This window comes from Mesoplodon densirostris, chromosome 11 (assembly GCF_025265405.1).
Source record: "Mesoplodon densirostris isolate mMesDen1 chromosome 11, mMesDen1 primary haplotype, whole genome shotgun sequence".
NCBI lineage: Eukaryota > Metazoa > Chordata > Mammalia > Artiodactyla > Ziphiidae > Mesoplodon > Mesoplodon densirostris.
Window position 1 is genome coordinate 100945839 of NC_082671.1, and position 27672 is coordinate 100973510.

The 27672-nt window shown below is 36.0% G+C and overlaps 1 protein-coding gene across 7 annotated transcripts in view; it reads right to left on the reverse strand.

Moving 5' to 3' along the window:
* Positions 1–1797: 1797 nt before the first annotated feature.
* NAV3 (neuron navigator 3) overlaps positions 1798–27672 on the reverse strand; it is a 591684-nt gene continuing 565809 nt past the window's right edge. For 6 of the 7 annotated variants that reach the window (XM_060113459.1, XM_060113462.1, XM_060113461.1 and 3 more), the window contains 10 exons: positions 27138–27235; positions 24520–24615; positions 24072–24240; positions 22681–22916; positions 16255–16409; positions 15138–15209; positions 14343–14539; positions 13294–13412; positions 8948–9151; positions 1798–4390 (listed from right to left, as the gene is read on the reverse strand). In XM_060113459.1, the coding sequence (XP_059969442.1) occupies positions 4271–4390; positions 8948–9151; positions 13294–13412; positions 14343–14539; positions 15138–15209; positions 16255–16409; positions 22681–22916; positions 24072–24240; positions 24520–24615; positions 27138–27235 (1466 nt within the window). In that variant the 3' untranslated portion in view covers positions 1798–4270. The remainder of the gene's footprint in view (positions 4391–8947; positions 9152–13293; positions 13413–14342; positions 14540–15137; positions 15210–16254; positions 16410–22680; positions 22917–24071; positions 24241–24519; positions 24616–27137; positions 27236–27672) is intronic. The other variant, XM_060113456.1, reaches the window with a different exon arrangement.

A 27672-nucleotide genomic window follows, 5' to 3' on the forward strand; every position in this document is an offset into this window, starting at 1 on the left:
ACAATAGCCAAGACATGGAAGCAACCTAAATGTCCATTGACAGTGGAATGGATAAAGAAGATGTGATACATATATACAATGGAATATTACTCAGCCATAACAAAGAATGAAATAATGCCATTTGCAGCAACATGGATAGACCTAGAGATTATCATATTAAGTGAAGTAAGTCAGAGAAAGACAAATATCATATGACATCACTCATATGTGGAATCTAATTTAAAAAGATATAAATGAACTTATTTACAAAACAGAAAAAGACTCACAGATTTCAAAACAAACTTATGGTCACCAAAGGGGAAATGTGGGGGGGGGAAGGGATAAATTAGGAGCTTGGGATTAACACACTCACACTACTATATATAAAATAGATAACCAACAAGGACTTACTGTATAGCACAGGGAACTCTACTCAGTATTCTGTAATAACCTTATAGGCAAAGAATCTGTAAAAGAATGAATATATGTATAACAGAATCACTTTGCTGTATACATGAAACTAACACAACATTGTAACTCAACTATATTCTAACAAAATTAAAAAGTAAATATAAAAAAATAGAAAATATCTAAAATAAATAAATAAAATATTTCATCTTCAAAGCAATCTTATGAGTAGATACTGTAACTATCCCATTTTACAGATTAGGAAACTGGATGAAAGATGTACTTTTCACAAGACTTTAATATTACCATGAATACATTTACAAATTGAATCTTGAGAGTATTTGTTACACTACTGACATTATTAATTTACTATAATGGCAGTGCTAATACAGCAGCTGGCATTTATTCAGTTTCCTGAGTGCCAGGCATTGTTTTAAGTGCTTTACAGATCTAAACTCACTGCTACCAACAGCGCTATGAGGTAGGTGATATTACTACCCCCATGTTATAAATGAGAAAACTTGGTTAAAAGATGCACTCTTAAAAAATTTTTAAAAAATACTGTTGACCCCTGAACAACACAGTAATCTGTGAGAAATGGGTATTATTCTGATCATCATTTGATAGGTGAGGAAACCAGGCATAAAGAGGGTGAGTAAACTGGCCAAGGTCAAGGTCACATGGAGAAGAATGACAGGCTGGGATTCACACTTATGCAGCCTGATGTTGCATGTGTCAGAATTATGTTCCAGTTTTGCCTTAATTCAGTGTTTATCTGGATAAGATGAATTGTGGAAATCTCCCAATCTCCTAAATTTTAATCCATTATGGATACTAGACCCATTTTAACTAATATATATTTTTTTGCTCAATAACTGTTCTAATTTTCCTGTTTTTAGAATTAAAACCCTATTTAGAGTACCCAAATAAACATTCCAGTTACTGGGGTTGGAGACTGAGGTGCTTTGAAAAAATTCTCATTTTAAAGGGGGTTCTGTTTCTTTTTATAATCTCTATTAAAAATAAAGCACCACCAGAAAAATTATTTTATGTTAAAAGCATCTTTAGAGCTAAAAGCTTAAAAAAAGAGTTAATGGAATAAAAACAAATAATTCAGTGAATATCAACATTTTATTTTATATTAATGCTTATTTTATAACCATTTAGTCAGAGTTTTCTAAAAATATTCACTGAATCATACTTTTCATTTAAAAAGATATACTTAGTGCCTTCAATTTATTTCCTTACTTAAAAGCTATGAGGTCCTTTCTATAAGGAATGAAAAATAAAAATTCACATACATCCCTACTTATGGCATATTAATAGTACAAGCAACACTTTAAAGCTTGATACTTCCAGTGCATAATTATTCAATTTTCTCCATATATAGACGCCACACCTTGTTGTCAATAAATAATTCCACTTTAATGGCAAAGTAATAATTTAGACAGATACAGGGTGCACATTTGCAAAAAAATATATGCAAGCTGGTTTACAAGCTAGAGGAACAATCAACCAATAGAAAATACATCACCCAGTTATGTCCACTGACACCAAGTACTTGTTGTCGGGGCTTTACAAAGACTACAAAACTTTTCGGATGATTTATTTCACTGTTTCTATTTACATGATATGTTACATCAAAAATGTACAAAATATAAAATGTATACAGACAAATGTTTCACAAACTAGTTTAAGTTGTAAACTAGGCGGACCTACTGGGATGTATTGCAGGAATTTGTTTATGACCGTGTTTGGACTGTGTTTCTCAAAACGGCAGGGAAAGATTAGCAATTTTCTTAGATCACATATTATACAAGGGCCACTAGTCACCATCCAGCTACATATATTGATGCTTCACCACAGATGTGATCCACGTTTGAGGCTTCAAAGTCAGGGTGACCATTCTATGTGCATAAATTCAGTTCCGATTTCCCTTAGGGCAATAGCACCGTGGAGGACCTATGGACTGAGTGACATTCTGACAACTGCACAGATGTCTCGTGTTGTTATTGTTCTACAGCAACTGACCCGTGGGTGGTCACAGAGAGTAGCACCAATTGCACGTCCTGAAAGTAGCACATTTTCACATGCATGGGACAAGTCTACACCATGGCCTAGCCCTTGGGTTGATTAATTTCAAACCTGTCCCCTGTGTGTGGTGGGAACGTCTCCAATCACTCCCATCAGTTTTCATGCACTCTCTTGAAAGCCTGCCACGACAGATGCACTTTCAGACATTTTTACTTTTCCGAAAATGGATTGGCTTCATGGACAGTTTTGAAGCATGCTCACTCTAGCACTGATAGCTTCTGCATGGTCATCACAACTGTAAATACAGGACAAACACACCAGATAATAACAGTGTTGAGGGTTTGCATTCTGTATTTGCAAAGTACAGGAAATCTCAGCAAGTGAAACATCTCTTAACACCCACAGGATAAAATACAATTTTTTGTGTGTGTTTGTTTTGATTTGTGCAAGTTTTTAAAATGATTATTTACAATACCTACCCAGTAGACTGTGCAAATCTATCGTCCTTTTACAGTATAAACGCTTCCTCATCCACAGTGACTTCACTGCATCAGTGTTCTCAAATGCTGAATGTCTCATGTACAACAATATCCATCAAAACAACATGCTCAAAACTCATAATAATTAAAAAAAAAAAAAGAATAGGGGAGAAAAGCGGAATCGTTGTGCTCATGCTGCATCTAGTGCTTCCAGCTCTGCTGGATAAGAAATCACAATCTCCCGCCTTCTGAAACTCTTTCCCCTAGAGCTGGATGAAATTTAGCCACATGGCTTTGCTTTTAAGTGACAGTCAAAGAGGGTTTCTGGGTTTACTTGAGTATTTTGGAGGATAGGCAAAGCAATCTATTCACAAGGTAAAAATACTGATCTTTCTCCTATCCATTTCTTCAAAAACAAACACAAAAATAGAGAGAGATGAGGCTACTGCGTTAACCGGTGTTGTAAATGAAAAGACAGTGGAAATTACCAATGGTTTAGGATTTAAACCAACTGCTAAACTGTTGTAGAAATTGGTTTTAAGGCAGTAAGACAGCACCATAGGAAATGTTGCTTCTTTTCACTGACAAGAGGCTCAAGCAAATAAAGCCCTAAAAAAGCCTTTTATCAGTGTTGACTAGTAATTGGTATAAAACTCTTTTTAAGGGAGTGGGCAGGTGGTTTACAAAGACCACGGTGGTAAAAACAACCTTATCAAACCCGTGACTCAGACACTAAAAGTGGGTGGAGCACATCCTGCGATCATGGCAGTTGAATGACACTGGCACTTCTCCAGCTTGTCACAGCAGTGTTTCCCTGGGGGTTGCACAATTCCATTTGTGCTTGTGGAGGCCTGGCCTCTTCAGTTAGGAATGGGGTGAGCGCACAACACAAACACTACTGGGGCTCCGTGACCAGCACCACGTGGCACAAAGGAGCTTGGACGGATCAGAAGAATGGACGCTGCTTGGGGAGAACAGCCCCTCAGAGGAAACCAAAGGAAGGAACAACAACGAAAAAAGGTCTGCATTGTAAACTTTTAAAGAGGAAAAACAGAAAGTCCAGTTTGGCTATCCCATGTGCAATCTATTCAGTTGCCCTGTCGTTAGGGTCCTTTCCAGTTGAGTAATGGAGCCTTACATCACTCCACGGATATAAAAATGCCTAGAAAGGAAAGCAAGTTACACTTCCGGGTCAATTTAGCATCTTGGCGGTTCAAACTTAGTTCTACAGCCTCCTCGGAGACCACAGCCCTGGATCAGGGCCCTGGACAGGGTGCTTTCATATTGGCAGTGGTTTAGTGAAAATACCTTACTTTTTAACCTTTTTTTTTTTCTAAAGCATAGTCTTTTCCACTAACTTTTTTCACCCTCTAGAGGGTAGATTCAAGAGACGAATCCAAAACGTCTTCATGGTGGCTGGTGCTATCACTGTCGCAGCTTTGTGTGCCCGAGTAATTGGCTGCTTCTTGGAGTTTCATTAGCATATTCATCTGAAGAAAGAAAAAGAGACATCGATGGAGGCAATGATGCATAGAGGAAGCCAGTCCCAGAAAACACACTGCCCCGAGCCACACGGACGACCCATCTCATCCCCTCCAAGGGAAACGGAAAAAAGTTTTAGATTTTTACTAGTTGTCCCTGGCTCCTACACTGTTTCTCCCAAACGTGACTACAACAGCAAACCATAAGGACAAAATAGGGCCTCCGGATACGTCTTTTATTTGTAGTTGTGAATGAATACAGCTCCAGCAGGGAGAGTGGAAAAGAAACTGTATCACAGCTGGACATCTGGGCTCGTGGCTGGAGAGTACACCAAGCTGCCCAGCTCTTTGGCTGCGAGAAGCAGAAAGCACTGAATGACAACTGAAAGTCCTGAATGTTCCTACAGGCAGATGCACACACGGGCTCCCGGACACGGTCCCTGGAGAGGAGGTGGGGATGGAGTGGAATGGAGCCCCCCATCTGCTGCTTAGGAGCTGACCTTGAGAGGTGACCAAGTGAAGCCGACTATGAACGTTGGAGGAGGGAGAAGGGAAGAATCAATGTCAAGTTTCTGTGGTTGTTGACTGTCTGGCTAAAATATGATGGATATCTCACTGAAAACTAAAACCACCTTCTGGAACAAGAGCGGCTGTCTCAAGTTTCCCAGCCTTATAGGACAATGGCAATGTTTGTTCTCATAAAAGGGACGTAGGCATGAAAGCAGCTGGGGAGAAAGACAGCTAGCATTTCCATGTATTAGAAAATAAAAGGCAGCCACCTTGCTTGGAGTTTGATAGATCTGCAGATCCACTGGTAGGGATGGAAAAAGAAAGACTGTTTAAAAGTGAATCATGAATAAATGGTTCAACAGTTTTAGACAGCACAGAAAAAATGGCACATGTCTTCGGGAGGGTAGTTTTCTTATCAAGGGTTTCTGTAAATTGTAATAATCTTTGTATTGTTTAATGCGTGCTAACTTTGTTATTTCATAATGTAATCAAAGTTTTTTGGTTTTTGGTTCCAACTTAGAAATATAGGGAATCTGATGCCAAAGAAAGGAGAAATCTACAAAGGATTCCTTAGTCATATGTGAGGCTCTGCATGCTTGTATGCTCAGCGTAAAGTGTGTGTTCAAAAAAGACCTGTGAAATAAAATGACAAACTGGTAATTACCGATTCCAGCAAGGATGCCTTTCTGACGAAGAAGCTACAGTTATAGCATATTTTGAAGTCATTTTAATATTCTTCAGGACAACATTTTTCAATATAATTTTTTGTCTAATTCCCTGAATTTATTAACTAGCTACATAAAGATATGAAATTAAAGTAGTTGGTGATAACCTCTTAATCCCAGTGAGTCAAAAAGCTAAATGTCTCCATCAATATACTGTTTCTCTCTTGCCCTCTCTCTCCTCTCTTCTTTGTTTCTCTGTCTCTCTCGTGTGTGTGAGTGCATACACACACACACACACACCCCTACCTTCATGCACATTCATATTCTCTTTTTCCTTTCTTTTGTCAATCCCTCCCTTATTAGTAGCTGGCTGTGTATTCAAGCGTCTGGGTGAAGATGATTTGTAAAAGAGAACTGTGTTTTGAGCACCTTCCAAGAGCAGAAATGGTTTCAAGGGTTGTGCTTCTATCTCAGTCACAAATGTTTGAAATCACTTGAATGCTGACTGTTGTAAAAGTTTTACCGTGTAATAACAGTATTATTAAAGTCTTAATTTTTGAAAATGGTGCCATATAGTAAATATGTCCTATTAGAATAAGTTCAGAATCTCAGATTCATAATAAATACATATGAAGGCTTTACTCTGCCTTCTCATAGGGTTGCTTTGTACATTCAAGTCAAAGGAGATTACAAGAGGGAGGTAAGGTTCCATACCATTCACTAGTCACTCGGATAGATCATTATTCTCTACAAAAGTACCTCCTTCCTCTCTTCCCGCCTCCTTCTTTCCCATACCCAGGGTCAGAAATATAATGTCTTACATTTGTAACACCTCCGTCAGGTCCTTATCATCCCTGGTATTTACACATCTGCTGGTCTCCCAGCCTCCATTCTCTCTCCTTCAATCTGCCCTCTATTCTATTATCAAGGTGATCTTTATAAACCGAAAATCTAATGAGATAAGTCCCTTGCTCAAAAACCTTTGGTGGTTCCCCATTGTCTGTGTGATAAAATTTTAACTTCCTACGAGATAAACAAGGCTTCACATGATTTTACAATTGCTGACTTCTGTAGCTGTAATTCCTCCCGTCCCTTTTGTTCTAATCCCAACAATCTGTATACAGCTCCCCAAACTCATCATTTTGACTGTACTGTTCCATCACGTTTCGCATGCTATGTTCTTAAGTTTGGATCTTCTCCACCCAACCCCAAGGTGAGTTTCTATTCATCCTTCCAGACCTAGCTCAAGCCTTTCCTCCTCTGGAGCTTTCTCCTAATCACTTCCTCAACAGACTCACGACTCTATCTAGGACGTATCTATCTAGGATATACTTCTATCATTATTTTACTATAATTTATATATATACATGTCTCTCTCCACGGCTGGACTGTGAGCTTCTTAAGATCAGAAATGAGATCTAATTTATTTTCTGATCACCAGGTCTTAGCCTTGAGTACATACTTATTATTTACTAATATTTACTGAATGAATGAAATTAATGAGTTTGTTGATGATGAAGACACATTATATTTTTAAACACTGTGAGATGTGCCAAACACTTGCTTCCGTGTTCAGATTCAAAAATATATCACTGACATTAAATAGTAGATTTTTTTCTGATTTAGATTGGACTGCAAATATGTTTTTACCTTATGTCAATAATTATAAAAATATAGAGCAATAAATGCGGAGAGATACTTACTTCCCTAACAGAATGTGCCTAATTCAAAGATTTTTAGATGATAAGGTTTTTGTCATTTAACATGTCAGATATCATAACCCCTTGTTCCTTAAGATGTTTAGGTGAGCAGCAGGTTAGGAATCAGAGATTATTTTTACCCAAATTCTCATTCAGAATGTGGAGATCCTGATCTCTTTTCCATACTAGAAGACAAGAGCATTCTGAGCCAGGGAAAGGAGTGATTAATGGGTTTAGCTGACCAGGACTATGGGAATTGGGAAAATTTAGGACATCCCTTAAATGTCCCATACTCTGTAGAGTAACCCTGAAAACAAACCTTATAAACACCTCACCTTTATCAGGAACTGTTTTAAAATCTGCAAAAGGAGAACTGGAATTTATAAAAAATTCAGAGGAAATAACCCATATTTGTCCTCTAAGGCTTAATTTTACTCTATTACATTTTAATCATCCTATCAGGAATTACTTAGTGTCTGCTCACAATTATGCAGAATTCAAACCAATTCCACCACCACTGTTGATTTCTAGCTACGTATGAGCTAAAGGGTCAGATACTTGTTATAAAAATACAGCTCCAGGCCCTTAAGAAGTTTATAGCCTAGATCAAAAGTCCTAAATAAGAGATCCCTGGGCTCTAAGTAGGTCAATGTTTATACCTCTGTGACTTTATGGAACTTTTTGAAATAGTATGCAAAATCTTCTGTGTGTGTGCATTTTGTTGGGAAAAAAATCATGAAACTTTATCAGATGGTTCACATATAAACCCCAAAATGTTCAGAATGATCAGCTGAAATGATGACGACATATACATGTCGGGGTTGTTGGTATAAGGGTATTCCACAAGATAGCAAGTCATTTTCTTCTTTAGGTATAGTTATAGATTATGATTTTAATCATTTCCTTTTTTGTTTGTTTTAAGTAACATAAAGACCTTTATCTCAGCACGTCTTCTTTCTGTATTGGTTTCCTGGTGATCCCTTTAGTCAGAGAATGGTAAGCTAACAAACACATTACGTTTGATACCAATCTATGAAAAGTCATCTCTAAAAATAAAAAATACATACAAAAATAAAGTCATTTTACTAAGAACATCATGTACTTAATATTTTCAGAGTATTCATACTTTGGAGTTTTACTGACTTATATTAAGCCTTCCATGATTGCAAACTGAGCAAGGCAGAGAATAACGTCCCTTTGATTTCAAGTCAGTTTATTCTTCTCTACTGTTGCCAACAGAGAACTAATTCTAAATTTAGTCAGATACGTGTAAAACATTCTTTAGTTCTTCAAGCATACATTAGACTATATTCTTCTGGTTTCTTTCATTTTAGAACAAAATTCAGTCCTCTCCTACATAAAAGAAAAATTATGGCCGCGGAGTTCAGCCTGGTTTCAGTGTTTTTTGATTATTTTTAAGCATATGAGTTTGGTCTTTCATTTTAAGAGTTTCACCCAATGAAAGTAGGCCAAAGGTAAAAATTTTAAAACTGAGTACCAATATCAGGACAGTTTCAAATATTACATAGGATAACTACTGTCTCTGATGCATAAATACTGATGACCGCACACTATAGTCAAGATTATATAGGAACACTGCCACAATTATATAAATGTGAAGTCTAATAAAAACATTTTCACACTGAAAAAAAAAAAGATTATATAGGAAGAACCAAACACCAGCTTCTTACCAGGGGATCCCCCTCTGTGTCAGTTTGTGGAATGTGCTTTGAGGTTGTAGCTTCCTTTGTGGATATGCAGCCCTCATACCCAACATCTTCTGGTCTTAATTGAAGTAATGCTGGGCCCTCCTGAGGCAAAGATGCTGAGCTCCATGGGTATGTATCAAGCACCCATTTTGAGGGATCTTCCCAAGGTGCTCGTTTCCCATACATCTAAAAAGTGATCACAAATTTAGCACATACAAAATGCATTTCTATTCAGTACAAAAGGTAACTACTAATTGATTGATTCCTTTGCACACTGAGTTCCTATGGGACTCAGGGGAATGAAGTGTCCATACACAATTTTCCAGATTTTAAACATATATCTCTCTATATAGTTCACTTAAAACTTGAAGGCTAGACAAAATAAAGCTGGAGACAAAATAAAGCTGAACATTTGGGATAGACTGCCAACATTTGGAGGAGAGCATGAGGGAGCTTTATTTTAAATACATGAAGAAATGGCTGCCACATTTATCTTTGTTAGTAATTTTACAAACTAAAAGAAAGCTCATCATTGAGAAAGGAAAGTTCCAGTAATGGAAAAATTAAAAAGCTAGACACTAAATAGCTTTCTTTACTAAAGTGCACTTTGGAAAGATGATGAATAAAAGAGACTTCTTTTCTCTGTCCACTTCATTCTACTCAAATTTTCCTTGAAAATAAGAATCCTTTCTCCGACAACCATTTCCCTCAGATTAACTTTCTCTATAATCTCACTGCTTCCCATTAAAACTCTTTTAAGATATTTTTTTATAAGGCCACTAGTAAAAGAGGAAAATCATGGGAAATGAAAGATTTGTCAAAACTCATATGGAGGGAGAAAGTTAATAGAAAGAGATTATAAAGTCTGGTTAAAGTGCTGGTAGTGGAGTAGAGGGCAGATGAATCCAAGCGATGTTAAAGAATTTTTAAGCTGAAAACAAAGCCAAAACCAAACTGGGAAGGGCACACTGAGGAGAAAGAGGTTGATGGGACTTGGTAAAAAAAAAAAAAAAAAAAAGTATAAGCCACAGGGGCACAGAAAGAAAAGTTAAAATTAAGAGAAAAAGACAGTAACATGGGTACACTAGTTCTTTAATGGACTCTCCTATTCCACTGAGGGCAATCCTGGTTACTAGGTGTATACACATCTTGGTCCTGGATGGCACAGAACACAGTGTTAAGTGTTCTATGTGTCTTCTGGTGGTTCAGTGAGACAAAAGCAAAATGGCGGACACTGAGGCCATGAAAGCCCATGGCTGCCTTGGAACTGTCTTTTGAGTTTCTCCTGGAGAAGTTGTATGACATTGAGGCAGCTTGCCTTAAGAAAAAAAAAAAGTTCAGGTCTTGATAGCTGTGCATTTCTTTAGGGGATGATGGTCGGGGTGGCAATGGTTAGTTTTCTTTTCTTTTCTTTTTTAATAGTTCTCTTCTTTTAGAGCAGAAAATTTCTCTGTTAAAAATCTACTTTATTATAGAGGATGTAAAACATAGCTTGCTATACAACTTAAACTAATTGAAGGAAAGCATATAATTCTTGGAAAGGAAATGTTACCAAAAAAATGTGTAAGTCTAGTAGAATCAATAGATGCCAGCCTTTTAAAGAATCATCAAGGACAGCAAAATTGGGGGTGACCAATAAAAAGCTAAACAGGCTCAATTCTATATTTCAGAGTAAAATAGATGCTATAGAAGAAGAATTGAAAGAAATGAAATTTAAACATCCAGAAGGAGATAATCTGATTGTTGACATTTCAAGAAAGATAGAATCATCAGAATAAAAATTGGAATCCAGTGCATCACCAGTGTTTTTTTCAACTAGAACATCTGGTAAAGAGTATTCCCCATACGGTTCCCCATCAAAGCATCAGCCTTCATTTGAAGAGAGATTTTTCCGTTCCTCTCAACTCAGATTTTCATCTTTGCAACCATGCTTTGTTTTTCCACCTCTTGTTCCAATTCATGGTTCTTTGTTGCCAGGAGATCCAAGGAAATGGTTCATGACGTGTGTGATTCCTTTTTTTCCTGTTCCTCCAGAAGTCACATATGGACCATCCCAAGAACATCATCTGCCAACAGACTTCTGGTCCAGCATATCCTTCAGTAGCAATGAGAACTCTCTACTCACCAAAGGGTTTTCCTTTTTCTCTCCAAGTGCTGAATTCCTCCTGCCTCCTGCCACCAACCCCCACCAACACCCAGCTACTCCCTACATCATGGTTGAACCAGCTTTCACACTAACCTACTACTAAACATCCAGAACCACAGCAAAAAACTTGAGATCTTTTAATCCCTCCTCAAAAAAATATTTTGAAGTATCTTTCAGTTTGGGAAACTGGTATTACCTTAGTGATTATGCCTTTGTTTAAATGGAAGCTTTATTGTATGATAATTCTCAGGACAGTGTTTTAGAAATAATATTGATTTAAATATTAAAAACACTATGTACTTAAAAAAATGAGATCTAAGGATTTTTAGGTATTATGGTTTTTGAGTTTTTAAAACGCTTCTAATTCTTTCTAAATATTAGCAAATGAATACGAAATAAGGAGAATTTCATATATAAAGATTTGGGTCATAGTTTATTAATACTGAAATAGTATCTAAAGAACAAATAATTCATTTAAATATTTATTTTAAAATTATGACTGTGAATATTTTAAATACATTTTCATAAAAAATATATATATATGTATATATATATATACATATATATATATATTTTTTTTTGGTAAAAATGGTTGAAACAAGAGACCTAACTCACATCTGAGATAGCATAATAGTTTTAGAGGAATCCTCACATGTGCTATGTTATACTTGAAAAATAAAAATCTTTGGTACAGGCTTTAATTTTGTTGGAGACACTTTCTGGGGCTAGTCTGGCTTATACCCTTAAAAATATGAAATTGAGTTATTTAAATATGGATTAGAACCAACTGATTAGCATTCTCTAGGATCATTACCTCTGAATGTTCAGAACATCATAATATGATAGTTCTAAATCACTGCCATGCCCTTCTACTAGGTGAGGAAAGCATGATGGTAAAAGGAAGCAAAATGAAGTAAAATAGAAAATCATTTTTTTTAGACAGTAAAATAAAGACTTAACACAGTATTGTAGATGACAAAATGTGAAAAGCATGAAGTATATCTGAATTCTAGCAGCAGTTGTGATAACCAGAAATAGAGATGCCTAAGCAAAATACTGCCTAAACCTTAGCTAAGTTATTGTAAAGATGACTGGATTTTTCTGCCACAAGTTTGGTAATTATACAATATCAATCTTAAAATATTCACACGTAAGTTTTATAATTCTACAATTTCATGAAATTTCAACTTCATTATAAGGAAAAAACCAAGACTGATGGAAAAGGGATGATACATTTTATTTAAGAAAAAGGGTTTTCTTATTAGTGATATATTTTGACTTCTTAGTGAAGAGTAAATAGAAGGGGTGGTTGCAGGATCTCAGATGCAAGGTGGATGACAGGGACAGCAGGGGCGCTCCTAAACCCACCTCCCATAGATTTTAAAAAGTCAAATGCCTTAGATTTAGAGCACTCTCATAGATAGTAAAGGATCTTACAAGTGACGTTAAAGGGCTTCAAACAACGAAATATCCTAAGCAAGGAAACTATAAGCAAAAACTACTTGTTGCAGATTAGATAAAAAGAGAATAAATGATCAAGGTCCACATAAACATGCCTTTCTTGTAAGATGTAGAACTGTGCAATTAACTAGCTATCTAATAAGAACAGGTCTGAGGACTTGCCTGGTGGTCCAGTGGTTGAGAATCCATCTTACAATGCAGGGGACGCTGGTTCGACCCCTGATCAGGGAACTAAGATCCCACATGCTGCCGGGCAACTAAGCCCATGTGCCACAACTAGAGAGTCCTCATGCTGCAACTAACGACCCTGCGTGCCACAACTAGAGAGAAGCCTGCGCACTGCAACAAAGAGCCCACATGCCGCAACGAAAATCCCGGGTGCTGCAACTAAGACCCAGTGCAGCCAATAAATAAATAAATAAATAAATAAATAAATAAATATTAAAAAAAAACCAGGTCTGTAAACACCTATGGCAAAAAATTTGGCCTTCAATGTGTACTTGTTAGAATAACTGTGCTTTCTCTTTCTCCTACATATTTATTCTCAGAACAGAAAAAGAGTAGTTTATACTATTTGTTCTTTCAAACTTTACCACTATATTTATATAGCTCATGCCTTTATTTTTCTGCACAAATACTCAGAGAAATGAATTATTTTTGCTTTTAAAGGATGATTTTTTTCACTGTTTTTGAAAACAGTAAAGAAAATTGAGTACTATACCTGCAGACCTTCTCTCACTGCCTCCAGAATATAAGGTACCAAAGAATAGTTCCAGAGATCCATGAACCATACTCTAGAACCTTCTACATCCATGGGGCAAGGAAGGAAAAGTCGAGGACCTGAGAAGAAACAAATAACAAAACATTTTGAAGAACCATTATATGTAGCAATCTATTTAGACACCATTTGGGGGGAATGTTTCTTAGAGGACTCTTAGAAAATTATAATCTTGGCCAGTTTGATTATTATTAAAGTGTGTTTCACTGAAGATCCAATCTCCAGGACCCTACTTTCTTTTTACACTAAAACCTTAATCTAAAACATAACATTTTAGCATTAGGAGAAACCTTAAAGGTCATAATCCAGTCAATCTGCCTCATTTTACAAATGACAAAACTATGCTGGAATGAATTTTCAAATATAAAATATGTCATTATTTGCAGAAGTGGGTCTCTGCCTTGGTCTTCTGATCACAAATATAGAATTGTTCTTTTCAATTTACACTGTGTCTTTAGTGAGTATGTATTTATGATCCACCACAATGGGAAAGGGACATTTTTTTCATGCAATTTAAGAAGGAATACAAAAACAAACATCTTTATGCCAACTCAAGAAAATAATTCAAACAATTTTGTTTTCATGAAAAATGTAAAACACTTAAATTACCTCTAACTAAAATCTTCTCTCACAACTATATTTGATAAGAGCCATAAACTAATATTTGTTTTTAGCATAAAAAAGGTATTCTAAACAGATACAATTTATTTCAAATGGTTATCTGATTTTTAGATATTTGTCTATATTAAACTTATTTGATGTCAATAAAATCTTAGTAAACCAGAGTAGTCAGACAAAATGAATCTAATTAGAAATATTTATACAAAGCTTGGAAGAAGGCAAACTTTCAGAAGGAAAAAAAATGAAAACTTAAGTCTTTGGAAGCTTGAAAAACATTAGCTTCACTTGTTATTTTCTGCCCTCCAATCTGGCTGTCTTTACCACGTACTCATAGTTCCTGGAAAATGGCATATTGCAATTTTGGAACTCACCAATGGTAACATCAGAAGAACTGTGTGTTTCCAAAAAACTGTTGAGATGATGCCATGTCTTAGGAATCCAATCTATAATTTTGACTAGGTCATTATTGCGTATGTTCCTTTCAATTTCCATCTCTATCAGTTTCCTTCGAAGATACCTGCCTAAAAAGCCTTTTACTGGTTCTGTGTGGTTTGCACATAGTACCCACCTACAAAAATAGAGAAAAAAACCAAAAACTCAGAAATCTTTACATAAATTAAACTTTTATACAAATCAAACTTTTATATAAATTAAACTTTAAGTCCACAGTGATTCTCTTTCCAATATAAAGTAATAATGTTCCTAATTTAATTGGTGGCCATATGCTAATGATCAAAGGGATGAGGTCTATTAGCATTAGAGCTATACTGTAACTAACTTTTCATCTTGAGCTAAAGAGAAGCTCATGTGCGTCATAGCAGTGAGTGGGCAGGTACAGGCTGAGCACTCTTCTGTAGGAGAATCACAAATCCTGAAATAGGAACCGTCTTCACATTTCTCACACTTAGAAAAACAGTGCTCTACGTTAGCCAGTGACATTGTGAGCAGAAAAAACATTTCTTTTTTCTTCTTTTTGAAAGAAACACTTCTGGTTACAGGTTGAAAATCACAAAATGTCTGCTTGAGAAAGAGTGTCAGAAGAAGTGAGAATTATTTTCACACCCCAGGTCACCACTGGCAGGATTTGTCAATGTACAAATGGAAAAAACAATAACCAAAAGCAAACAGAAAAGAGACAATATGAAAAAAATTCAATTTATCTTCACCTGAAATTGTGATGCAGCTCTAGATTTGGTGATGAAGAAACTCCCTGATTCATTGTTCCAATAATATATGGACTGGGGAAAAAAAAGAAAATTTATATGTACTAAAGGTAAAAGAGATGAATACATTAAAATTGTCTCAGAAAACAATTTAGATAAATATGGATTTTTCCATTTTAACATTAAGCTGTAAAAGGGTAATTTTGTAGTGTTTGGTTGGAAAATGACAAAGATCACTGAACTGGAAATTAAGATTTGGGGTTCTAATTTCAGATCTGGCATCCTAAGCAAATCATTTTCCCTCTCTAATTCCACGTTTTCTCATCTATGAAATGAAAAGATTAGACAGAATAATCACAGTGATCTCACTCTACTCCAACATCTTATGATTCTTGTGCTTATAATCTAATTCATCAATTTTTTCTTTTGTTTCATAATTATTTCAAAGGTTCTTAATAACATGAAAGAATTTGTATTCTTGTTTCAATATTTATTTTATGCTGATTAATTTTTGACATTTAAAAAATCTCTAGCAGAGATAACTGGGTTACTTGCACCATTAAAACTAACATTTGTTGTTGTTCTTATATGTCCTTTTTTAGAGGCCATACTATAGTGAATCTTAAGAGGGTTTTCAGATTTTTTTTTATACCCTACTTTAACCTTTTCTTTCATGTAAATAGTTAAAAATTAGAATCACTAGTGGAGAGAGGTATATCTGAATGTATTAAAATTATTTCTATAGGAAGGCTGAATTTAAACTTTAATATGGACTAAGAGTGAAACAAGAGCTCTATAGCTTCGTTCTAGTTCTTAATTTCCCTGATTCAAACATTCCATCATTGATAATGGTCTCCCAGACTTTCAGCATACCTGTAGAAGTTAACATCATCAAGTAAGTAATGTTGCCATAAAAGTGCCTGGGACACAATTGTTGAATGAATAAATAGATGTTCTAATGAACACATAGAGGTTCTTTGGAAATAGGGTATAATAGTAATGAAGGCTTCTCAAATTAATAGCATCCACTATACGTCTTAAAAGGTATAAAGGCACAAGAATGCATATTTGATCACCATTTTTTTCATATCTTATCACTCGAAACATTTCACAAGCATACCATTTGTTGTATTTACAGTTGAGAAAACCATTGAAGATATCACTCAAAGAGCCCACATGATGAAGATTATCAAGAATTATTACAACTGGAAGCTCTACACCGTTATTATCAGCACTGCATTGTTCAGCCAGGTTAGCTAGATATTGTTGTAATTCCTTTAAAAAAGAAAGAAAACAAATATGTTAATGAGAAATTTATACCAATGGAAAACAATTCATAGTTTAGAAATGATACATTTTGTCTTCCATCCAAGTTCTTTGATTAAAACTCACAGATCATTCCATTGATATAAAACCTTACTCTACAAAGCAAAAAAACATACAATGTTGAGAGGATACACTTTTAAAGGAAAGAGAAAAGCCAGTACAGGACACCTGAAGTAAATATAAAGCTGTAAACACAAGGACATACTTCTCAGTTGTTTTCTCCCTGGAAGAAAAGTGAAAAAAAAAATAATTCTGGATATGAGCTCGTATGATAAACCACAAATACTGAGATTCATTCTTGTTTTTGGTATTACAATGATAAAGATGGATTTTAGCAAACCTTATAATTTCAAGTATATACTAAATCCAAAATGGCACCCCTAGGTTTCCATTAAGACTTTAAATATTTTAATTTCAATTCATTTCGATGAGGTGCATCTGAAAATACAGCCCTGGGACTCAAATAAAACTGTGGTTGGTTGGTTGGTTGATTTGTTATTTATTTATTATCTGCTTGCAATTGTTGTAATTTATAACAACAGACAAAATGTGTTATATTTCATTGGGTCACTTGACATTAGCATTTAGCATTTATTAAGCTTCTTGGTTCTTTACAGGTATAATTCCTTTCTAATCGCTTTTAATCTAAATATGATAACCAGTTCACTGATTGCTCTCACAGATGGGTAGGCCAGAAATATAATTAGATTTCTTACAATTATCCTAATCAGTAAGAGCATTTCCATAATATGTGCATATTTACAATGACATTTTCAATTTGTACATCTTGAGCAGGGTTAAAAAACAATTTCATGATGGATCTTGAATAATGAATAGAATTCCAAATGATAAGTAGGTAGTTTTTTACTCTTTCAACATAGCTTTAGCAAGCGCCTACTATGTGCCAGGTACTCTGGCACCAAGGATTTAGAGATTACTTCTATATTCAGGCATTAGAGTTGATAGAAAGGCAGGCCAGCAAGTAAGTCTCAAGGCAGTGTGATCACTGAAATGCACAAAACACTACAGAAAAACTAAAGAGAGGCATCTAATCCAGATTTAAGGTTCATAGAACAATAGGGTACGAGGGCAGGAGGTATAATTGAAGAATAAAGAGTAAATCGTAAGAGGTGGAAGATACAACTCTGTGATGTGTTGGGAGAAATATTGGTATTCTGCATTTGCAAGAGAAATGGTCCGTGGCAGTAGTGATCTCAATGAAAGGGGAAATCGAAGAGACTTTGAATCCATGCAGAGGAATTTGGATTTTACTATATAAACATGTGCACCATTCATATGTTGTTGTTTTCCCCAGGGTAGAGAAATTTATTTATCGAAGAAAACATACATGTGAAGGATAGGATGATTAATTAGAAATGGAAAACACATTCAAGATGCTTACTGCCCAGAATAGGTTAGGCATGTATACAGATAACTAAAATTCACAGTGAAAATTAATACGTTACCTCAAAAGAATATACACCAAAGATTTTGTTCAGAGCATGTAAAGATTACTTGTAGCTTCTGGGAAAGACTTTCTGGTGGCAGTATTATTTGCTATTAATCCTTTATTTTAAAGATTAGGTAATACTGTGATGCTTAAAAATGGAAGAAGAGCTTTCTTCATAGATGGAGAAGAACAAAGGCAGAAACATAAAAAGATGATATCCATGTAGGAAAAACCCAGCAGTATATGTTTTGTGAAAGAGTGGTAAATAAATTGGAAAGGAAAGTTTGCAACCTTGAATGGTTGCTAAGACTACTGGACTTTTCCTACTGACAGTGAAGAAACATTGACTGTTCTGGGGATCTGAGTGATGTAGTCAGAATCATGATTTCAAAGTGTGGTAAGTATATGGCAAAGGAGGAAGAGAAACCAGTCAAGAGATACTGAAATTGCTGAAGCCAAGAGACACTGTGGGACTCAAGAGGAATAGTAGAAGTATGGGAAGATTTTTGACCTAGAGCAGAAAGCAGTGGGGAAACACTGCAGGATTTTAATGTGGTCAGCTTTTAATTATGAAAGAAGAATTATAATGAATAGAAGACATTCTATTTCCATGAGGTGCAAGGATAAAGAGGCAGAGAGAGAAGGGGAATTTAATGCAAGTTGTAAATCAAGCAGTTAGTAAACAGTTGCAATAGTCCAAGTAAGTGACAGAGTGTTTATTTGGGTGGGAGGGTAATGGTAGTAGAGATGGATGAAAGAAGATGGATTTGTGATATATTTTCACAGATACATCACAAATATACAAGAATTGAAATTGGCATTCCTAAACATGTATATTTAGTATGCTAATGAAAACATACTTGTAAGCTAATAGAAATGCCTACCATATGGAAGAGTGGGCACAGCCAATAGTGTCCAATTGGAGCCAATACAAGTTGAAACAAGGGAGTTATCCAGATGAGAACAGAAGTGGGAGGGAACAGAATGTTGGGGATATTTTCATTTACTGGAAGGTAAAGGAAAAACAGTCAGTGAAAGGCACTGAGCAGCAGCTTACTAGAGGGTAGGAAGGAGACAAGGAGAGAATGATAATCATGAAAATCAGAACAATTTCTAGAAAGGGGGGATCAATTGTAGCAATTTAGTATATACGGATCAAAAGAGGGAGAGAGAGGTGGAGGGAGAGGAGGAGGAGGTGGAGGTGAAGGGGGTGGGGGAGGGGGACAAGTTTGAATTGAATTTGGTAAAGAAAAGTCACCGGGTGATTTTGGAAAAGTAGGGCCATTAGATTCTATTGTGGTCCTCTCTCATCTTGAGAAGGGTAGTAGATCCCTTTGGGAATCTAATGAAAGCTATGGACCAGTCACAAGTAGAAACAGGCATACACAAATAATTTGGTCATACAACTTGAGTTTTCTCAAACCTCTTTGAAATCACTTCCTGATCCCCACTCTAGCTTAATCAGGGTAAAATCTTAGATTGAAGTACTGATACATTAGCATTAGAAGTTTCATGTCCAAGATCTAATCAGGCAGAAAAAAACAGGTATATCTACTAGATGGACATTGATAATGAGACGAGTCCCATGCTTTGAAAATATACACACAACACAGCAGTTATATAAAAACCATTGATCATTGCTATCTCTGATTTTGACTCCAGACACACTCAAAATGAATCCGCCAAGTCCAGCTTTCTGATCTTTTCCCACCTAACATTCCAAGTGGCTTCAGTTGGCCACATATTCTTTACTAAATCCACCTCTAGCCTTCTGGGCCCACCATATCAAATGTCACAAAGTGTAACTGTTTATGTATCCTGTTTTTAATCAAAATATTCCAGCTGGCACCTCGAGGGAGGGCTTGAGGACTGGGAAGAGGAAAAGAATGTAAAATGCAGGGGGAACAAGAACATGAAAAGATTTTTCTCATTTGATGGTTTATTATTGGATTTTTTTGGAATCAGTGAGTGATTTGTGGCTTTGTCTCTTCAGAGCTATCAAAGGCATCACAGAAAGCATGTCAGCAGTTACACAGTTCCATTTCACAGGAAAAGAATTTACCTTATACCTCATTCACCCTTTACTTAAGTAAATCTACACTTGGCAGCATCCTTCCTACAATTCCAACCTGTCATCCCTATTTCTCTATACCACTCTCACATACCATCAACCCCCCGAAAATAAAGTGTGGATTCTCTGACAATTTGGCAAGAATTGGCCAAATTCTCTGGCCATGACTTGGTATCCAACATTACTGACAGGTCATTCAAATCTTACAAACCTAAAGAAACAATAAGCATTTGTTAGTTGTAGTTTGTGCTTTCTTGGTGATGAATGCCATGTGATTTGCCCATGGATTTCTTCCTATTACTGTTTACTAGCATCATTTGTTCTGTTCAAAGGCTGTTGGCAAGCTTTATTTTTCATCAGTTTGTAATAACAAAGATTAAACTGACCTCATAATGGTACAAGTGATTTTATTCAGAAAAAGTAGAAAATAAGAGTGCTGGATATATTTGATCAAATTTTAAAGGACATATAAATTATCATTGATTAAGAATATCTCCAAGTACTAAACATTTTTTTTAACTGAAATAAAAAGAACTTATATATAACAGTATTTTTTGGAGTGATGCAAAGTTTAGAACTAATGTTAAGTTACCCTACTTTATTTTAGCATGTCGAATTATATCCAAGTCAATCTATCTGATTCAAAACTTGATTTTAAGTGATTCTCCAACTTTATCAAAATGCCTGTTTCCTCTAATAAATCTATTCTTCTCCTATCTTCCAACCACTTGTTTTTTTCATAACAGATGTAACTTCTAAAGAGCTCTGTCACATCAACATCAAGGAAACACCAAAGAGAGCACTGAGGGTAATTAAGACACGTCAATTCTTTCATCATTTTGGCTGAAAAGAAAACAAAATGTGCTACAAGCTTTTAAATAAAGCTATGAGGAGACCCAGAATTCACTGGAGGCATTAAAGGTGTAGGCTGAAGCAAACAACTGTGCTCTTCCTGCTTCTGCTTAAAGAAGAGTTCGGGGCTTCCCTGGTGGCGCAGTGGTTGAGAATCCGCCTGCCGATGCAGGGGACACGGGTTCGTGCCCTGGTCCGGGAAGATCCCATATGCTGCGGAGCAGCTGGGCCCGTGAGCCTTGGCTGCTGAGCCTACGTGTACGGAGCCTGTGCTCCGCAACGGGAGAGGCCACAACAGTGAGAGGCCGGCGTACCGCAAAAAAAAAAAAAAAAAAAAAAAAAAGAGTTCAATATTCTGCCTCAGGGGCCATGTCTCTCTCTACTTGAAATGAGAATGGGTGGTTCAACCGCAATCCAAATAGTGTTGAGTTCCAAAGAAACATTCAGAATTCATGTGCTGTATTGAGTCCACATTAAGAGATCCCATCATGCTTTATACACACCTTTGTTCTCCTTGAAAAATACGTATAAGCCAATTTTGAACAAAGATCCGTGTATGTGATGGGGGTGGGTGGTCTGTATGTGTCTGTGTGTATTTGTGTAAGAAACCCTTACAGTAATGGGAACCAAGAGCTATAATTAATAACTGCAGGCAACCCTTAGGTGGTGCTTGCTACTTGTACTATTCTCTCCCTCTCCCTGCTTCTTTCTGTCTGTCTGTCTGTCTCTCTCTCTCTCTCTCTCACACACACACAGATACACACCCATTTAGTCCTTACCACAACCCCACTACTTTTTCCCATATTACAGCTGGGAAAACTAAGGCACAAAGAAATTCAACAATCAGCCCTAGGTCCCACAGTTGGTCAGTGATACGGACTTAATGAACTACTCCTTTAAGACATTTTTGTTCACTAAATTAAATGTCTTGTTTATGTCAAGAATCCAGTGGGTTTGGGTTGCTTTTGGGAGTCATGTTTCTTTGCTAAAAATTTGCAGGCCAGAGGTTTCTGTGAGACTGGGTCGGTTTAGATCATCTAACCAGGTTATCTCTGGAAAAACAACATGACCCAGTATCATCTGGATATCTTCAAGGTATTGCTTATAACAGATGTAGTTTCCTAAGAGAACCTTAGGTTGCACTGACTGAGAATGTAAATGAATAACTATAGGCAAAAATAGTCCAGTGTTAGGAATATATCAGGTATCAACTATTTCCTTCTTAGGATTCTTTATTTCACTCTAAATATACGAAAGTCCTGGCTGAGTTTTATAGCCCCTCATGCGTATTTAAGAGCTGAGAGCATTCAGGATGATTATGGTACATTAAACCTTAGTAGATGGTGAAATGGAATATTGTTCAATTTCCTAAGGTTCCTAAGCAGAAATCCTATAGAAATATGATGTAAACAAATTGCTGCTCCCAGAATTTCTGCTTAGAATATATTAATTACACCCAAATCCCCATTGCTGCAACATCCCAGTTAATTCCTACTTATTTATTATGACCTAGACCAAGTATTGGCTTTTATAAAGCTCTGATTCCTGCAGGAAGAGTCATGGCCTCTTGTTTCTGTGGTATGGACGTCTACGAGGAATCAGACAACGGAGACTCTGTCCTTCTCTTCTGTCCATTCTCAATGCTTGTGAATACCTGATACCTGAAGGGCACTGAGCAGCCTTGTTCAAATTCATGAAATAGGGTTTAGTCATTCACCAGATTCTAGTTTTAGCCGAAGAGCTGGATATGTTTCCATGTACAATACGGAAGTTTCATATAATCTTAAAGCTTAGTTGCTTAAGACACGGATAAATAGCAGCAGTTGTCTTAGGAGTCTGCGACTTACCTTACTAGACTTGTGGTCCACATTAAAAGTGGCAATTGCATCCTCTGTCTTTTTCCTCCCAGACTTGGTTATTACATATTCAGCAAGTTTGTTTGCTAAATAGGTCTTTCCAGTACCACTAGGTCCTGAGAGTATAATTCTGTGATGCTCCATCAACAAGTTAAAGTACCTTTGGGTAATTGGTTTAGGAATCAGCGTATCAAAAACAAAACTGTCCAAACTGTTTTCTTCTACCCCTGAAGGGAGAAACAAAGGGAAGAGTGTGGCTTATTGTTCGACGTAAGCTTGAAATTAAAATATAGTGTAAACTGGCAACTGGGCTTTGTTAGCCATTGGAATGCAGTCCTTGCAAGATACTTTCCTTGACATTTCGATCCCACGTGTGTTGCTATTTTAAGACAGAAAACATCAGTAATAAGGCAGAGTGAACATCCAAATGAAAGCAGGATTTTCCTCTTTGCTTAGACTTCCCTCATCTATTTCATGCTTCTCACTTATGTTTCCACAAAGAGATGGAAGCATTACTATGAATTCTATCATAAAATCCTCCTTCTCTTTGAAGGTGGTAGTTTTGTTAAGAATAAGTGTAAAAATTAAAATAAAAAGTATAAAAGTGTGTATGTTCTTCTCTTTTTCTTCCTCTTTCCTCCTTCTCTTTATTTCCCTCTAGCTCTCATTATACATCCCAGCTGTACCATCCCTTAAGCTTTTGAAAAATATAAATATAATAGGTATTTGGCAAGGAATTAAGGAGGAGAGCAACAGTTTCTCCGTTTACTCACCCAATTACCTTAATCATAAAATCAAATATTGACAAATCCCTCTATTAATCCATAGTTTATATAGATGTGTTCTGACACTTTAACATATATGAACAAGGAGTTATGGATACAAGTATACTTTAGATATTCCATTTGCCTAGAATTTGTCACATTATTCAAAGCAAAGAGAATTTCTCATCCCTGATTCTTAACTTCCATTCTCTATCCCCAGTGGGTACTTACTGGGTATACATATTTTAAAATTAAAGGTAAAAGAATGAATATATTACCTTGGAATATGCAACAAACTTTTTGAATCTCCCCTAAATCTAAGATGATAATGGAGAAAACCTAGAAAATTGAAATTCGCTACATCACATTTGTTTTTCTGAGTCTTGGAGAAACTTCAAAATTACACCTCAAAACTCAAAGAATTTCATTTACTTGGATTTTAGTGTTTTTAGTAGGATTTTAGTGTTTTAAATATAAATACAGCTCATATCACATCAAAATTATCAAAGTGGTTAACATAGTTTTCAAATATGAAAATTTGAAGGGAAACTGCAAAAAAGAAAAGAAAAGAAATGTTGGTAAAAAAAATACAACTGTGCTTTTCATTTTTATTTTTACCTTTCAGGTTCACAGTGATGATGTTATTATCGCCGACAAGGTATCCACAAGGCAGCAGTTCAGGCACTTCTAGGTTATGGGATCTAATTAAATCTCCTATACAGTAGCTGGCAATGCAGTCAGAGCTCAGACCAAGGCTAGTGGATGTATCAATTCGGAACACATATTCCTGAAATGGTATACACAAAAAAAACGAAAGTCAAAACAGAGGTCCAACTCCCCTACAACAAATACAAAACTCATGGGGATGTGAAGCTAGCTATCAAGAATTTTAGAAATGGGTAATATAAGAACAATTAATATCAAACAGCATAAAGAGAGAAAACTTTCCTTAATATTTGAAATGGAAGAGAGGAAAAGCAGATATCTCTATGCCATTAAAGCTAAGGGAAGCATCCAAAATGAAACACATTTGAAAATTAATATCAGGATGTCTCACACAACTTACCTTAAAGAGACGTCTAATTACACCATCTAAGACATCCCACTTGGTTTTTCCACTGACACCAATGGATCCTATCAAATATGCCTGAGACTTCTGATCCTAAGTCAGGACAAAATAAAACAAGACAAAATCCAACTGTGTGTCTTTTTTTATTATGATATCTTCTACTAAAAAATATTAATATTAGTGGTGATTAACACTAAAATATATATTAAACCTATGGGTTTTATAACAACAGACATACACAGTGGATTATACAAAATACCCCAACAAACAAACAAACTAACTAACAAAGTAACAGGATGGCAACAAAAACAAGAGAGAAAGAGATTAGATGAAGTGGTATGGTCAAGGAAAACTGATTCGTGACCTGTTCAGTAGAAGGGAAAGGGCCAGGAGAGAACAAGTCTTCCATTTTAATGCAGTGGGTGCATTCCTGAAGAGAAGCAACTTGGTAGGAGGGAAATGGTGATAGAGATGGAACAGAACTATATCATGAGTCCTAGAGCCTCATCTTAATGTTTTTGTGATCTTATCTTTGTTAAGTTCAAAACTCAGTTTATTTTTTTATTTAGGTTATCTCTAAAATCCAATCCAGTTTTGAAAAATAAGTTATCCACGGTAGTATGGCATTCACATATTAACAACACAGGTCCCATTTTGAATTTATCAGAAAATTCAATATTTAGAAGAACTTGCCAGGGAATCCTACAGGATTCATTTTGTCAAGCAAAGAACTCCTTTATAATACAAACAATGGCCCAAATTTATCCCTTTTGTAGGATGGGATTTTGAGGAATTTCTACATATATTAGAAAAGTAAGCAATTCAATTTATAGTCTAACTGAAGCCATTTTTATGTTGACTGGAATGGTTACATGAGATAGTGATCATGACACCAGTATATATAATTAGACAGTTGATATATCACAATCCTGATTCTAGTCACCAACTTGCATAGTCCTTAAGAGGTGGTAGAAAAATGACTGAGTCAGGTGTTAGAAGACATGGATTCTACAACACACAACATCTACCATGTAATTAAGAAATGTGATGTTAGTTCAAGTCGCTTAGCTGGCTCAGAGCCTCAATTTCTTCATCTGCAACATTTAACTTTATAAGGGTAAATGATTATCAGCACTATTTAGATAGAACCTGAAGCCAATATCTGTTACAGAAAAAGTTGAGAAATTCACAGCAAACCATTCTTATTTTGTAACAACTGTTATAGACTGCATGTTTGTGTTCCGCCCCAAATTCATATATTAAAGCCTCAACCCCCAATTGATGGTATTTGGAAATGGAGCCAGCAGGAGGCAATAAGAGCTAGATTAGGCCATGAGAGTGGGTCTCTCATCATGGGATTAGTGGCCTTCTAAGTAGGGGAAGTAGGAGAGAGATCTCTTTCTCTCTCCCCAAGTACACACACTGAGGAAAGGCCAAGTGAGGACACAGGAAGAAGGCAGTCATCTGCAGCCCAAGGAGAGAGCCCTCACCAGGAACCAAATCAGCCAGCACCTTGATCTTGGACTTAATAACTGTGAGAAAATAAATTTCTGTTGTTTAAGCCACCTAATCTATAGTATTTTGTTATGGTAACCCAAGAAGACTAAGACAACTACTTTCCAATGTTCAAAAATACTATCTTTCAGAATTATTTTGAAAAAGAAAACTTGTTTTACAGCGTTATTGTAACTGAGTCAAAATGGACATGCATACTTTTAAAAGCAGTGCTTTTAAGCAGCTGCTTTCAAATCAGAGATCATTAGACTATCTAAGCTTTACTAAGACTATTACAGTCTTTTACATAAAGACCCACTTCGGAAATTCAGGCACAGATTTGCAGCTCAAGCAGAAATTTTATGACATTAGAATTCTTGGAATATATGCTCAGTGTAAAAATTCACAATTGCTAGCTCACTTTTCAAACTTAAATACTTCAATTATCTTACAATTCTGAAGATTTTTTTGTTTTTCTGTCTGATAAAAAATGTTTGGATACTTACAAATTTGTATTTTTGGCCACTGAACTACAATTTCAACTTGAAATAATAGCTTTAGTTTCAAGAAGAGGCTAGGGTCAGAATGGTATTGCCAATTTGAAGGCAATATTTGATTCCAGAAAAATGAGAATATTTGCCTTATCATCTAAGACCTTGCTTTAAAATGATACACACAAGTAGTGTCAATGGAATTTGTCATACCGAGTTCAATAAAATATATCTTTCCAGTTACTAGAAGAGCCATATAACGTATAGTCTCTTCTTTGTACAAAGACCATCTTGGCAGCTCTAGCAACATGTTACTATACATCATAAATATCACCTGTATTTAGTTAGACAAAATGTTAATGTCAAAGAAAGCAATGTGCTTTTTTGGCTTTAGAAATGAGGGTGGCTGACAACCAATACTGTTTTCAGTGAATGAACATGACATACTGAGACACATTTTTACCTATAGGATGATGTCATTTCTTTTGAGTCTCTAACTTTCATGCTTTTATAATAGATTAGGCCAATGCCAAGACAAACACTGCTGATAGTATATTTACGACAAATACTTATTTGGTTCATGGTCATTCTCATCTTTTAGTGATAAAGAACTTAAGGTTAAAGAAATACCTTTGCTCGACCGTAGCCCTTGCTTATGGAGACTATAATTTTCACGCTGCGGCCATCTTTATGTCCGGTTGCATCACCAGCATCATCGAGCAAAATATCTACCAAATTTTCAAAGAAACATACACAAACATACACACATACAATAGAGTCACATTAGCTTGGATTTCTTTACTGTCATCGTTTTCTCCCTCATAGTTTTACATCTTTCAATGGGAATATTCAGATTTTCTGCCACCCATTTTAACCTAACTGGTTTGAAAAACCTCAGCTTCCAAGAAGATGAGTGACTGTGCTGGGTTAAAGTTTCCATCTAAGAATTTATTTCTCCTTCCAAAGATCTTCACCCAAGTGTTGGGCACCCATTGCATTTAGATGAGGAAATAAGGGGTTCCTTTTTTCTGTTATGCACAGTTCTGAGTAATACCTGAGTAATAGTCAGTTACCATTATAACCGTGACAAACTGAAAAGCAATCTGGTTTTTCTATCCAACCGAAAACATCCAAGCTCATCACCCATGTAATTATGAATGCGAAG